General features: G+C 37.3%; 1 protein-coding gene across 2 annotated transcripts in view; it reads left to right on the forward strand.

Annotated features, from left to right (window-relative positions):
• Nucleotides 1-9,670, forward strand: part of GRID2 (glutamate ionotropic receptor delta type subunit 2) — a 1,445,111-nt gene extending 1,435,441 nt beyond the window's left edge. Inside the window, exons 2-3 of one of the 2 annotated variants that reach the window (XR_013334690.1) lie at nt 1,871-1,928; nt 8,970-9,031. Coding sequence is in view for 1 of the 2 variants with exons in the window: in XM_077762310.1 (XP_077618436.1) it covers nt 8,970-9,128 (159 nt within the window). In the remaining variant the exon portion in view is untranslated. Of the gene's footprint in view, nt 1-1,870; nt 1,929-8,969 lie in introns of both variants that reach the window. The other variant, XM_077762310.1, reaches the window with a different exon arrangement.
• The last annotated feature ends 2,571 nt before the right edge of the window (nt 9,671-12,241 follow it).

A 12,241-nucleotide genomic window follows, 5' to 3' on the forward strand; every position in this document is an offset into this window, starting at 1 on the left:
AAAGTTTTGAATAATTGAATCATTTCACAATTCCGGTAGTGAAATAGAGATAGTGTGACTAGCGGGTAAACCTAATCAAAAAAGTTACAGTGCTACTTGGGTGGATTTCAGATTTCAAGTAAACACCCCTTCCTTCATTATGTAATAAAACATTTAATTTAAAATTTGATTCCTTTCAGTCAGATAATTTCTAATCAAATTGCTATATTTTGCTTTTGTTTAAAAAGAAAAATATTTGAAAAAATTCAGAGGTGTCTGTTTTCCCAAGAGCTTTCTCTAAACATGGCGGTAAAACTTTTCAGTGAGACACTCAGGAAATTTTATTTTAGTCATTAGTCAACTAAATGGAAGCATTACTAGGTCTAGAACTCATCAATGTATTTTACAAGGCTAAATTTCTCTTAAATTTTGCACATTTAAAAAATAAAGGCACGTGTATTCCTTGGGTGTGGGTTAATACGAAGAGTGTATGTTAGTCTGACACTTGGCATGCCACATTGTGATATCATTTTGTGGGTCAAAGGTAACACCTCTGCAGAGAAGAAGGAAGATGGGGAAAACAACTACAACCATAGCAAGACCAGATTTCTAGCACCATTAGAGTATATGAGGTGACAACCGGTGCAATGCAGTGTGACAGCTGCGATTATGTAAACTGAAAAGTCCTGTGTGCATCGTTCCTTCAGAACTGTGGCTTTCACTGATGTATATAAACAGGATGAGAACATGATAGGACCCTTTGCAAGCAGCCACTGCCTAGAACTGGAAAGTGTTTGCAATCTCAGATATGCACCTGCATAGCTTATTAAATTCAGGATCAGATATTTTGGAAGCATTCAGTATCTAGAAATGCTATGTAACATTAAAGACAGAAAGAGGATCAGTTTACATTGCATCAGAAAGATAAAAGTGCTTCTTTGTATTGTAGTTGTATTAGGGATATGGCTTTTGTTTAAATAAAACAGACCCATTAAGCTTTCTAGATACCATTTAAATGAGTGCTCTAAGTCCCCAGCCTTTCTATTATCAAAGAAATTTTTCATATCTGACATCTAGATATTTACACAAATATTCATAAATAGAAACTCAGATATATGCAGTAGAAGTTCAAGAGACATTGTAGTTATGAAAGTTATTTTATGGTTATTCCCAATTTGTTAAAACTATCCTTTCATATTATTGTTAAAAATATGTATTTGGTTAATATTTGAATAATTGAATTATATCAGAAATTATTTTCTCTCTTTCTTTTAAGCTGTGGATATAGAGGCCAAAGTTAAAAAGAACTGGGGCAATTAGCTGGTGAACTTGCTATCTGAGCATTAAATATGTTAGAAAATGTTGAATGGATTCAATGACACCACTAATTATTTTCCTAGGAGTTAATAGGTAATGTTATTAGCACAAATACATAAATAGTGCTCAATATGTTTACTAAACTGAATTGAACTTAATAGAAAATGATCTACCATTTGCTCATCAAATTTCCATTTTTCCCTAGATTATTCAGCTAGTTGCGTATTATTTTTCAGTAGGCCTAGCAATATATATATATATATGTGTGTGTGTGTGTGTATCATATATATATATGATACACATACATGAGTGAGAACTCATTAATGCAAAAGTAAACTATACACCTAATTAATACAGATTAGTTCTCTTAAATCAATCAAACCAGATCAGTACTACATTTTAGTTACTATGCTCTTCCAACTGTTAGGTTTTAGAAACAAAAGGTTTCTTTTAGAGACTTGGGTAAAAACTGAATTCAATATTATCTGATCATCTTAAAGTGATACGTTTGTATATATGTAAACATAAACTGCACTGTTTTTCCTTATCTTCTGTGTTTTTTTTTTATTTTCAGTTCCAAGTTCTAATTCAGTGACATAGTCCTGAAAGATTTGCCACATAAAGTATAATATGTGAGTAAACAGAGATATTTTAAATAAGACATAACACCCCTTTATTAAATATTTTTAATTTATGAAAGTAGTAATACTGATATGGGATATAAAAAATTAACTCCTCCTTCTATCTAGACCTTCTATTAATACTGTAGATCATGCCTTCTAACAGTAGTCTGACAATACTTACAGCAGCATTTCTTTGAACCTCATAAATAAGTGAATAGAAAGTTAAAGCACTGCACTTTCTCAGCTCCTTTTCTGATGGATAGGACCAGGTACCACTGAAAATGTCAGCTATGCTGAGGCCATAACAGCAGTGAAATGGAAACAAATGAATCTGTAAGTTATAGAAGGAATTTGGTTAAACTAACAAATATATAAATGCATATAAACACATCTCTGGTGAAATTACTATCACAAGCTCCATCCAGGTTAAAAACCTCACCAAATGCCTACCTCATTATGAAATTTTACAGCACACATCCTGTTAAAACAATATATGTAGAATCTATGGCATGTTTGCTCCTCCTCTTATCTGTTCTGATCCTGTTTTGGAGAGAGAAAATCCGGCTCCTGGCCTGAATATTTCTGGCTCTCACACAGTAGCTGCTTCAGACCTGTGTGCTTATGTTTCCGATTCCTGGGAAGTTCTCTTTGCCACAGGGCGTGCCCTGAAACACATCAAAAGAACCAAGTTCTACAAAAGAAAAAAGAAACTCAAGTAGGCTTGAACATACAAAGAGAGGGAGAAAGAGATGAGAAAGGGGCCAGGCAGAGTGTTGAATACAAAATGAGTTCAACCAACCCCAGGAGCTCTTCATCACTTACATTTATCTTATTCTGGGAGAGGGGCGTCAAAACCAACCCTGACATAAACCACCCACTGCCATTGACTTTGACTCTATGTGAGAATGAGTGTGTGTGTGTGTGTGTGTGTGTGTGTGTGTGTTGTACTTAAAAAGGAACAGATTTCATGAGGTATCACTGTTACCTCACAAGAATTGAAAAGACAGTGTTTAAAAGCACAAATTACCAAAGTCCTAAGTAAATACATTTAGCCTGGTTTTTCGATTAATGAATCAATAGTGTTTGTATCAAAATCTTCTAACTGTGCATTGCTTTAACATCTTTGCTGCAGTATTTATATTGTACTTTCTGTGCTCATTATTTAAAGCATGTGAGAATTTCCATTTCTATTTGCAATATTTTTTACATGTTTAGTTTTCAGGGTCAGAGCTCATGGTCAGTCTCTGCAACTGATACATTCTGTATGATAAATTTAAAAAAACATAATTAAAATATAAATGGTCCAAAAAACTGAAAAATAAGGAAATATTTTCTTAGCCTATGCTAATTTCATCTTTGAAACTAATGTCCCCAAATTCTGACTCTGTGTTGTTAAAAGCATATTCCAAGGAATAAATCCCCTAAAACAAATTTTACTATCCCAGTGGGATTGTGTTCTTGAACTTCTGCACAAATTATCTAGAGCTAGAAAGTGTAATGTCAGGTCTGCTTTCACTGTAATCATGTAATGGAAAATGGCCTTTAAATTTTGGTGGTTTGGAGGTAAGTAAATTAACAGTGAATGGAAAAAGATAAACTTGAAAAAAAGAGAAGGGAAAAAATGCGATCAAAAAGGCTATTCTTGTTAGAAATGATTAAGAACATTACATAAGAGGCACATTTAAAACTTCTGGGGCACCTGGGTGGTTCAGTCGGTTAAGTCCGACTTCAGCTCAGGTCATGAACTTGCAGTCTGTGAGTTTGAGCCCCGCATCCGGCTCTGTGCTGACAGCTCAGAGCCTGGAGGCTGCTTCAGTTTCTGTGCTTCCCTCTCTTCCCTTCTCCCACTCCCACTCTCTACTCTCTGTTTCTCTGTCTCTCTCTCTCTCTCAAAAATAATAAAAATTTTATAAATCATTTAAAAAGGAGGCATATTTAAAACTTCAACACAAGTCTTTATTATCAAGAATGACCATTAAATAGTAGGGTCAAGATTGTTTCCAGTGCATAGGAAGCTGTAATCTAACGTGCTGGTGTTGATTTCCTAACACAGATCAAATGAATTGTAGTGTGGATCTACCAATATTATGATATTTATTTCATTTTGTTGCTTACCTGAGACTTTCTAACTTCCACTTAACTAATGTGTTTACATTACTTCTATGTCCTAGACTACTGATATATCATCAATGTAATATAATTCTCACATGTTGCATTTGTTAATTTGTATTCGATACAAAAACTGAGTTTAAAAAAAAATAAAGATATTTGCAAAAGATCACAAGCATGTTTAGGTACGTGTGTCAGGTTTTCTTAGCGGACTGTGCCAAGCGCCTCTGGGATGGCATTGCTTGAACAAAGGATTTCAGTCAGTCAGCAGTCTGGAAGGAAAAGGTAAAAGCCCTGTCTGCCCCATTTATGCACAGTGAAATCATAAGGCCTTAACTAAAGTGACCTTTCAAACTCATTTAGAGGCTCTTTCTCAGTTCCAGCTTTCTTTCATTTTCTTAAGCAAATAAACTAATTTAAATTCTAAACATTAAAAGTTGAGGCAATCATGCTCTACTCTGTTACATCAGTAATAACAAAATAAAATTATGTGATTTCAATTTCATTTCTACAATGAATTATCTAGGTAGTCCATTCTGGGAGACAGCAAGAGAGAGAAACAAAGAAACATGATAAAGAAAAAAATAAAACCTAAGTCACAATTTTGAATGTTGATAGCCCTGGTCTCAGTTTTTTCTGCCTTCAAAATCAGCCCCTTTCAAATATATCACACAAATTCACCATATGAGTTGATGTGGTTGCATTTTTTTTTTTTTGCATACTTTGTGATTAGCATGTAACCCACCACAAAGTGTCTAAGCAACAATGGAAAATGCAGTCAGAAGACTTTTTTAAAGATTAAAAACAAAAACTACATGAAACACTACATCCACCACATTGCAGCCAAATCCCAGGAGCTGGGTGTGTGTGATGCTCCCAGGCTGAACAACCCCAGTGAACTGGTCGAAGAGGGAAAAAAAAAAAAAAGTATATCCCAGCTTTTGCTTGGCCCTCTGAATTCTGCAGATCAAATAATTCACTCTAACTGCAGGCTTTACAAGCCTGAAGATCAGTCAGTCTTGACCCTGGATGTCATGGTGCTCTTGGCAGACAGCAACTTGCCTTGGGTAACATTTCCATGGCACTGTCTTGGGTGTGCCCTCGGAAAGCATTTCTCGGTTTCCTACAGTATCCTGTCCTCTCTGAGGGAAACCCTCTTCTACGTGACTGATTGGGCTGCATTTTAAACAATACATTAACAGACCATTTGAAAAGCTGATCATTTATTAAGCCAAGCTCCAAGCTCTTGGAGATACGATGTTAATCTTTCCAATGATATAGTTTATGATCACCTCAAAATTCAAATACCTAAAACCAGTCTCTTTTCTTCTACTAATGTGTCTATCTCTCTAGTCTCCAAAGGTGGCCGGGGCTAGGAGCGTAGGCTCTGAGGTGGGGCTGCTGCTTCCTAGCAATATGACTTTGAACACATTTCTAAACTTCTTTAATCTATTTCCCTATCAGTACAATAGAGATGATAGTAGCTCTTACCTGATACAATTGTTGTGGAGAATAAACAAGATTGAATTAGAAGTTAAACCAAAGTGCCTGAAGCAAACTCTAACAGGGATTCAATAAATTTTAACTGATATTACATTTACAAAATAATCTTTGACAAATGCCTCTTGATTTTTCGTATCAACCGACTCCAGAGATTCATTTGCTTGGCATTTGTGCCTTTTCCCTTACATTCTTAGTGCTTTGGTTCTAGGCCCTTATCCGCTCATAACTAGATTGCTCTAAGGATACTTTCCATTGATCCCCAGTCCATTTTTCCTTCATTCCAACATGTATGTCCTGCCAGTTTGAGTTTTCAGAAGTAGTGCTTTCAGCAGTGTTGTCTACTGCTGTTAAAAATCTTTACTAATATCCTCTTTCCTATTCTTCTGTCTATAAAAGCCTACACATTCTGATCCTGCTCAATCTACTTATTATTCCCTGATGGAAAAATCAGTTCACTGTAGACAATTTTCTGCCATATAGTTTTTTTTCATTGATTCCCTCACGTAGCCAACAAATATTTATTGAAGGCCTACTATGGACCAAATGCAAGGGAGCCAAAGGTATTAGTTTCCAAGAATATAACATTAAATAAAATACTCTCCCTACCATCAATGAGACTATCACAGACACTGGATAATTTAACAACTCATTATAATATACCAGGTAAGAAGAAATGTAAAGAACTGTAAGGACAAAAAAAAGAAAAATATACTGTAACATTCTGTCTATAGGTGGGAATGAAATGATTACAATGTAACAAAGCATATGGATGCTGAGAGGCTCAGTTGGTTAGTCTTCCCCCTCTTGATTTCAGCTTAGGTTGTGATTCCCTGGTTCATGAGATCAAGCCCTGCAACCAGCTCTGTGCTGACAGCGTGGAGCCTGCTTGGGATTCTCTTTCTCCCTCTCTTTCTGCCCCTCCCCCACTCATGCACGCACACACACACACACACACACACACACACTCCCTCTCTCTCAAAATAAATAAACTTAAAAAAGGAAACAATATAACAAAGTATTGTTTTCCACACTACCTGCTTCTAGGAGTCAAAGAACCCTAAAAGTTTGTGTATTTTTGCCCTTGATTAAAAACACCCTCGGGGCACCTGAGTGGCTCAGTCGGTTAAACGTCCTATATAAGCTCAGGTCATGATCTCAGGGTTCATGGGTTCCAAGCCCCGAGTTGGGCTCTGTGCTGACAGCCAGCTCGGAGCCTGGAGCCTGTTTCAGATTCTGTGTCTCCCTCTCTCTCTGACTCTCCCCTGCTCATGCTCTCTCTCAGAAATAAATAAAATATTAAAAAATAATAATAAATACATAAATAAATAAAAACGTCTTCAACATCAAAATTCTAGCCTTCCCCATAAAACTAGTCCTACCTCCCCAAGATAACTTCCTTCATTGTTCCAATACTTGAGCTTTTTCTCTGGAGCTACTATAAGTCTACATTATATAACTTAGTGGTTGGTTATATGGAATTTTCAGGTGTTGAATACCACTTTCTGTGTGATGAACATTTCCCTAAGTTACAAGCCTATTAAAGGCAGAATTCATGTTATATACAAGTGCATTTCTTATTGTCCAAACAACCTAACTTAAGTTTAAGACAACTATAGTAATAAATAACTAGTAATTGCTTAGTTTATTTTTCATGAGAAACATGTATTTTTTAAATGAGTATTTTTTTCACATTTTTTCTTGTCCAAAATTTCCTAAAATCTATGCTATGGAGCATTATTCCTATAAAATGCTAATAAATATTACTCAAAAACTTAACTCATGTTGAAATTTGGAGAAAATGCTGAGTTATAATAATTAAATTTGATTATTTACCACAAGACTTCCCAGAGCTTTAAAGCTTGTATAATTTAAATCAAGAACAGTAAATATTAAGCAGTGTTTCCCTAATCCAGTTAATGACAAAACCCATTTCCTGGAATTAGTGTTCACAGGGCTCACTTTAGGAATTCTGTTGTGTATAAAGCCTATGAGGCTATGGAGATGATTTTATTTTTAGCTCATAACTGAAATAACTGGTTATTTAATTTAATTAACTGGTAAGCACTATCAGTCCACTAGCACAATGAAAAACATTTGGTTTTCCTCTTAATTCTATAAGATTATCAAAGATTTTGATAAACATAAAATCTTGGCATGAGTTCTTCTAACAAAGTCATAGAAGGCAAAGGTCACACTCTCAGAAGCTGTCCAAAGTTAAAAATCATGATTTGTGCATAGGTTCAAAGCTCCTGCTATTGCTTTAAATTTTTATGATTCTGTTATTATAGGCTGAATTATGAGGTCTACCCTTTAGGTTTCAAGAAGGATGAAAGTTCCTTATTTAAGAGCAAATGTTGAATGAATGATAGATGAATGGATATATCCATATGCACACAATGGAATATTATTCAGCAATAGAAAAAATATCTTGTCATTTGTAACAACATTTATAGACCTAGAGTGTCTTATACTGAATGAAATAAGTCAGACAGAGAAAGACAAATATTATATGATTTCACTTATATGTGCAGTCTAAAAATTTTTTTTAAATGGACAAAGAAACAAAAAACATAACTAGACCCATAAATACAGAGAACAAACTGATGGTTTCCAGAGGGGATGCAGGTGGAAGGATGGGCAAAATGGGTGATGAGGAGTGAGAGATATCAAATATCTCCATTATGGAATGAATAATTCATGGGGATAAAAGGTACAGCATAAGGACTCTAGTCAGTGGTATTTGTAATAGCTTGTATGGTGACAGATGGTAGCTACCCTTGTGAGCATAGCATGATACTTAAACGTGTTGAATCACTATGTTGTACACTTAAAACTAATATAACACTGTGTGTCAACTAACTTCAATTAAAAAGAAAGATCACATATTTAAATAGGTAGGTTAAAATATTTTTGGCAATATCAAATCTGATTAGTGATTACAACTTTAAGAGGCTTTATAGAACTCTCTTTATTAGCTGCAAAAGCTTACGTGTGGTCTGAAACTAACAACAAAAAGTCAAGATCTAAAGAAACAGTTTGCAGGTATTAAATGGAACTGTATATCCCCACCAACTTTGACTCTGTATGAGTCTTCTCTTCCTCTTTGACTTTGTATTCTGGTGAAGATACCCAAGGCCCTATCCAGTGTAAGCTACCAATGTATCCTAATCCAGACCTGGCTGAACTCCAAGGCCCTCCCTTAAACAGGTTCTAGTGAACCAGCAGTCAGTATGCCTTGCTTTCTGATGGCTACCTGGAGTCCAGAAAATGTGTGAAGCCCAGCATGGGAGGTTTGCAATGGCTGTAAACATGCTCCACTCTGTTTACAATGGACCTTTAAAGTGGAGCCAGTGCCTTGTAAGTAATGGTAGAACCATGGAATGCCAAATTGTGTGTGAAATCAAGCTTGATGTGACCTTATTCTTTTTCTCCCCACAGGCTTCATCTCTGCAAAATGAAACTACGGCATCTGAAAGAAGGAATGCTTGGCCATTAAGGCCATGTTTGAAACTTGGCACAAATACTTGGAGAAGCCAGGCATCTGGTCATGGCCTGCACCAGTCATCACAACTGGGAGGTCCTCTGGATGATCCGTAATACCAGCCCCACAGCTGCTGATCACTTTCCCACCTACCGATTTCAGGACTCAATAGATCCTGAATATTCAAAACTGGTGAGCTGATGTACTATATCCTAAGTTAAAAATTCTTATTCAGTTCAAGGAAGTTGAACTCACCAGGCTGTGACACCCAAAAACCTTTGTTGTAATCCACTTGTAGAAGAGCAACAAAAGGATTGCCCTTTTCAACCAAAGGTTGTGGGTCTTGTTCAGGCCAGCCCATTAGCCTTGAAGGGATGCTTCTATGCAGTGGACATCTTACCTATGTGTCCCGGTCAGGAGCACTCACACTGAGGTCCAAGTCCGTACCACAACAGCTGTGTCCTCCAGCTTCTACCTGTTTAAGATTCACCACAGTCTCAACTGTGGGCCTCGGGACTTCTGATGGCCAAGTGTTCAGGAAGATGTGGAGGACCCAGGAGAATGTGCCTTGGCAGAATTGAACCAGAAAAAGACAGAGGCTTCTTCCATCCCTATTGAAACACTGGTGATTGTGATAAACCATCTTTGGAGAATTTTATCACAGATCTCTCTCCGTATTACTAAAACAACACTACTTCACATTTGCCCTGATGATTCACTTTTCTCCATGCCAAGGGACATTGCCTTCACCTCCAGTGGGCATCACATACCTGCATTCTGCATGGGTCCCTGGCTAAGGTAGAGCCTCCAGTCTGAATCCACATCTAGTAAATTTGTCATTGTAGATAAAGATCACTTGGATTGTGAGATTGCACCCTGGAAAAGAGCAGTACCTGTGTGTACTCCTCACCACCAAAATAATGGAGTAATCCCTTTACTCAGTTCCATATTCATCTATAATACCTCTTCCATGCAAATCAATCTCACACAAGTAAAATGTGGAAGCATCCCATAAAACACCCAACCCATCATGAACTCAACCAGTTTTTATTGTGGACCTATCATGTAACCAGGCTTTATTAAATTCTGAAACTACAATGATGAAGAAGTCATAAGGCTTGCCCCTAAGATGTTTACATTCCAATGGGGATGTCATAAAATTAAACAGCATAATGAGTGCTATAGCATTGTAATGATTGCCATGAGAAATCCCTCATCTCTGTTCTTTGGCTACCCAAGGAGCTCCTAGTTGCCCAGGCTGACTCACAGATGATCTTCTAATATGCCAAAGCAACCACTATGATTCAAGCCAATAGGCAGCAGCGCCCAGGGGACCCCCTGCAAGTAGTGATCCTATGGATTCTGGTTACTAATGTATTATTTCTAAACCACCTGACTTTTAAACAAGTTAGATGCTCACTAACTTAGTAAAGCGCCTTCCTGTCACGTCATCCAACTGGTAGCCCTCATTGTAGCCACTCTTGGGTAGAATCAGGCTATAAAGTTGGAAAACGTGGCTTCAAGTTTGGGTACTGGCACTTATGACTGTGGGAAAATCACTTAAACTCTTTGGGCTTTGGTGTCTTTCTCTGCAAAATAAAACTAAAAACATCATATACTGTACCTACCTCACAGGGTTGTTGTGAGAATCAAGTGAAAATGTATGTGAAAGCACTTTGTAAACTTTGTTATTTTTGACCACCCCATTTTTTGTGGGTTCTTCCTTCCCCCTACCAAATACAATACTATAATTTACCAGAAGGATGTACTATTACACAGGTCCCCCGTGCAAGTGAATGATACAAAGAAGATGAATTACATGCCCTCCCGGATATCTGGTTTCAGTATGGTAATTCTGATGCCTCACAAGATGACGAGTATAGAAGCCACAGGTCCAAAGCCAGGGCCCTACTGCCATATAGACAGACATTCCACCTTAACACAGGACTGGACCCAGACACCAGCCAACCCTCTTGATGGAAGGCTTTCCCCAGAACCCACTATAGAGAGCCTACACTTGGTCTCAGAGAACTAACCAGACAATAATTCAGGGACTCACCTGGGCTCTAGCTGCCAAAGAAATCACCAGCTACTCCAGTGGGGAACATGCCTCCCAAGATAGAGCAAGAAGACTTGGTTAAAGGAAACACTGACCCAATTAAACCAATATAAACCATCCTTACTGCCTGACCTATTCGTGTTGGACCGGCAAGAGAAACTCCTTGTCATTCATTTAAAGATTTGGTGACACACTTCTTTAAGCACAGTTTTTCCCTCAAGCCAGCCTGGCTCTTGCCTTTCTGATTTTGTCTTGTCTGCTCCCTGTCTGTCCAATAGATTTGTGCTGAGATGTATTCCTGGCTTGCGAGTCTTATGTGTTCCTCTTACAAACACACACACACACACACACACACACACACACCAGTGAAGAATCCCACCCATGTTGCCTATGCTACCCTCATAGCCAAGCCCAATCCTGACCTCCTATTTCTAGTGATTCAAAATCGATTCTTGATTGGCTGATCTAATGGGATTTCAGTCTCACTGAAACAGTCTATCCCAGGTTGGAATGCTGATTCGGTTTCAGTCCTGGGTAGAAGTTTGAATAGAATACCTGTGGAGTCATTGATACCCATAACTTCTTTAGGAAAAGAACATTTATTTTTGCCTTCTACTTAGAATATACTGGCTTCTCCAAAACTAAGAACATATTAGCATGTGCCTCCAGAGAGGCATAAAATTTTTATAATAGATCTCCTAGGTGAAGAGAATGATGATAATGTAGCTAACGATCAGACAGTATTGGCATCCCAGAAGCTCTGGAGTAAGATCGTAAGCTTAAAATATAAAATTTCAACTATAATCCATTTTTCAGTGTCCTGGAGCAAAGAAAGTGGATTATAGGGAAAATGTTGATTTGCTGTTTATATCAGTTTTCAAAATATTTTTAAATGTGATGAAAAATAATTCATAATTTCCTCTGTGCTCTAAGTCACAATCACTGCTCTAATATACCAACTCAATGAGCTGAGAAATTCCCAAATCTTTTTTTAAGGCTATAATATTCAATTTTCACTTTCAAAACTCCTAATTTTGTTTAATTAAAGCAGTGTCTTATAGTTTACAGTCACTACTTGTTGTGGGAAGGAAGCCAGAGAGACTCAGAGTCCCAGCCACCCAAGGTCAGAGGCACTGAGCCAAAGGACCCAGCAAAGAGCGGCCCAAGCCA

Source organism: Crocuta crocuta, unplaced genomic scaffold, assembly GCF_008692635.1.
Source record: "Crocuta crocuta isolate KB4526 unplaced genomic scaffold, BGI_CrCroc_1.0 scaffold83, whole genome shotgun sequence".
NCBI lineage: Eukaryota > Metazoa > Chordata > Mammalia > Carnivora > Hyaenidae > Crocuta > Crocuta crocuta.